Raw genomic sequence first — 3,621 nt, 5'->3', positions numbered from 1 at the left:
CTTTTTTTTGTAATTTAAGTTGGCCTTTGTTTTCTATTATGACTTCTAATATGTAATAATCTCTATTATCGAGAAATTTCTCCGCCACGTGGTCTATAACCTCAATTTCTCTTACCTCGCTATCTGCAGGAAGGTTCGGATTAGGAGAAATGTCTTCTTCTTTTCTTTTTCCACCCTTATCTTTGTTTAAATCACTTGATTCTATAAGTTTAGACCTTTGGTCTTTGCTTCTTCTCGCTAAATCGATTACTTCACTTACTTGCTGCGTATTCACTAGATACTACACTACACACTAACTTATTAGCTAACTAAACCTAACGTGTCGCGGACCCGTCTAGGGACCTTTTCGCCACAAGGGAGGTCCTAGTATTGCCATCTTACGGGATTTACTACAAACTAACGTCTACTATCATCTATCCTCGGTGATACCGTTCAGCATCGACGAGTGTTCTAATTTTTATTTCTTACTTCGGTGGCAATACATTCTGAACGACTTAAACCCATCGCACAAGTCCTCGTGCCACACGAAGTCTCATAAATTTGCCACTCTTTTGCAACTTGTCCTCGGTGGTAATTTCTCCTCGGTGATAACATCGGAAATGATCTGCACATGATAAGATTCAACTCAGAGTAACCAAGCAGAATAGATTCCTACAAAATAGACTGCTGTATGTCCCGCGGTGAAACATTTTCCAGAATTGGCCTGTTGGCGCAGCACTTGGACAGGAATCGCGAAATTCCCGGGCGTGAGCACTCTCGTTTCCTCTCTACTACCGGCTTGCATACCATATAATTATAGCACCCACGTTGACAGACAGTGAAGCTCCGACTGCGGCCGTGTGTATATGCGTGTGTAGGTTGGCTTGGCTCAGTGCTACGCACACGGAAAAGAAACGCCATCAACATCTCTCAGTGGTGAGTTTATAATATTGTGTCGTGTTCACTCACAATACCTACTAGGATAACTCCTATTATTGCTTGCACTCACGCTTCGTTCTCTTGAAATCCATTGATTCACCTGATACAATATTTTCCATCATTCTTATCGACGATCTGTGTATACACACATAGCTTACGGCGTCGTATACATATGCAGTTCAGTGAAAGTGCATGGCGAGTGAACAAAAGCTACTAGCGATCATTCGTGTTCGTTAAAACAATTTGTGACTGTGCATTGCAATTGTTAACCGTTGTACAAATATAATTGTAAGTCCTCGCATGGAAGTGCATTGTCCCCACGAAATAACACTAATCAATTTTAGGTTATCAAAAATATAGACTGCATACAGTCACTGCGAATTTATCTGCAAACGAACAATTTGTGTTATATTCATTTGTGTCATTTATCTGGAATATATTTTTTTTAATTAAAATTTCACTGCTGATTTTCATTCTCCTACACCTCAATCCCTATCTATAATATATTATTTCCGCATACCTCATTTTTATACCATTTTTATGTAATGCCATTTATTATACTTGCATAAGAATTTACATTTACTAATGACCGTCCACGAAGTAGCTTCGTGAAACTATTTTAAAAAATTGATGAATATGCGTAATGTAACAGTATGATAGAAAATTGAGCAGTTAATTTAATTTTGAGATGCATTTCGAATGCCCTCGCATGATGACGATGACTATATTATACGTGCACTTAGCAGACACGTTTTTAACCAAAATTAGACGCGCACTGGGGAAATGAGAACATGGTAGAAATTTTCTTTCCGGGAAATTGCTTTTACTGAGACCGTGGGCTTTGCAAGAAATAAGTATATAATACGTTTATTGAAAGAGCATCGTGACAAGATACGCCGCGACGCATTTCGAAAAAAATGTGGTCTATTCCAACAGCTATTATGCAACTCGAACTATTTTCTACATATTTATAAGTTTCTATGTGGAGAGTTCTGAAAAATCCTCAATCCTGTCTAAACTTTGCGTCAAAGCACGTGGTATTAACGTAAGCTGCACTATAACGTGATTGTGTACATACAAAGAATACGTGCTTACCTGCCTACTTAAAAATCGATCACCGAGTTTTCAAGGTTCTTATACTATCTAGTCACACTGTACTATCCAATTCATGCGGAGTTTTTCGTTAATATCAAGTGCTACCAAGATGTTTTAACAGGATGCTTCGTTAAAAGTTAATTAACGTTATATGTAAATAAAAGTATAAAAAGTAGTTGTGCAATTACTTCTTTGCCTGTTAAACTCGAGCAAATAATTTACATTATCGTACATGCATATTTTTAAACCAATGATATACTTAAACTTTTTCCTTAAAAAAAAAAAAAGAAGCCTAATCTATGTTAGAAGATACTTTATTCGCGATTGTCGGCAATTTGTTCGCAGCGCTGAAAAACATGCTAAGAGAGGAAATCGGGAATGGACCCGACACAAAAGCTCCTGGAGCAGCAGGCGATGGTTCCGGCGCATACTCTCCCGGTGATTACGAGAGCGATGTCAGAGCGAAGGAGTTTCTTTCAACGGAAAGAACCGGAAGGCGGAACGCTCTGACAGACCTCCTGGATCATCATCATCACGTCGAAACTGGGACGCTAGATTTGCCAAATCGTTTCGAGAAACTTACCGTGGAGACAGGTTAGCCATGTGAGCAGTAATCTATCTTAATCATTATCCGTAGCGAGAACGTCATAATGTATACATATGTACTTGTTCTTCGAAGAATGAATCGTGGCTTTTTATTAGATTTGTAGCATTTAGTAAACTTTTTTTTAAGAACGTTTACAATTTTTTTGTTCGCTTTACTTAAACATTTTTTGCTCGTTTCAAGCGAATGAAATGTCTTTACAACTGACGTGTCGACTCGTACTTTTATATCAATCGATTCTTAGCGTTTTAAAAAATCGAAATAAATGAAAGAAGAGATATATTTATTAATCGTTTATACATATATTGTATTTGAATGCGTCGATGTGAAATGAATATTTTATGGAAAATAACAATGAAAGGAATACCGTGCAGTATATAAAAATGCAAATCTTGTTGCGAAGAAAAGGCTCGCCTTTCTATTCGTTTGGAAATAATTTAATTTCGTTTCTATATTAAGCACGTTCATCGTTTGCATTTTCCTCGTCATATTTTTTCGTTGTTATTCAAATTAGTTAAGATCATGCAAGTGTATGTGTTTGCGTTCACATGACTGACCGACGCGACGATGCGTAGAATGTGTTAATGAAGGCGGATTAAGTGTCAAGCAAAGGAGACTGATGACAACTGTCCATTACCTGATTAACGCATTCGCTGCAGCTACTTTTACATACGCTAAATAGCTGTATAAAATCGATTAAATAAAACAGAACGTAGTACATGCAACCCTTTGGATTCTGCCGATCCTTCAGTACAGGCTCGGTCTTCATCAAGATTTTGTATTGCATTTGCGTTGTGTTTTATTAAGGATGTATTGGCTATACAGTCAATCCCAAAAGTTTATGTAATATGAAATAAAAGTTGTTTTCCTTCTAACTTCGATATTTAACGAGTTACGTATGATTATTTGGCATTTTATTGATGTTGACAAAATCCGACCATCCCAGCGTCGAAACAGCGAACTTTTGGAAAAAAATTTTGTTTTTCCTCAATAACTCCTAAACC

The 3,621-nt window shown here is 37.2% G+C and overlaps 1 protein-coding gene across 1 annotated transcript in view; it reads left to right on the top strand.

The window, feature by feature from the left end:
* Nucleotides 1-789: 789 nt before the first annotated feature.
* The window catches only part of LOC108624836 (uncharacterized), a 6,718-nt gene continuing 3,886 nt past the window's right edge, over nt 790-3,621 (top strand). The window contains exons 1-2 of the mRNA XM_018024397.2: nt 790-915; nt 2,359-2,607. Of these exons, the coding sequence (XP_017879886.1) occupies nt 2,370-2,607 (238 nt within the window). The 5' untranslated portion in view covers nt 790-915; nt 2,359-2,369. The remainder of the gene's footprint in view (nt 916-2,358; nt 2,608-3,621) is intronic.

The sequence above is a fragment of the Ceratina calcarata genome, unplaced genomic scaffold, assembly GCF_001652005.2.
Source record: "Ceratina calcarata isolate Rehan_Ccalc_2016 unplaced genomic scaffold, ASM165200v1 scaffold329.2, whole genome shotgun sequence".
Taxonomy (NCBI): Eukaryota; Metazoa; Arthropoda; class Insecta; order Hymenoptera; family Apidae; genus Ceratina; species Ceratina calcarata.
This window is presented reverse-complemented; position numbering and strand designations above follow the sequence as displayed.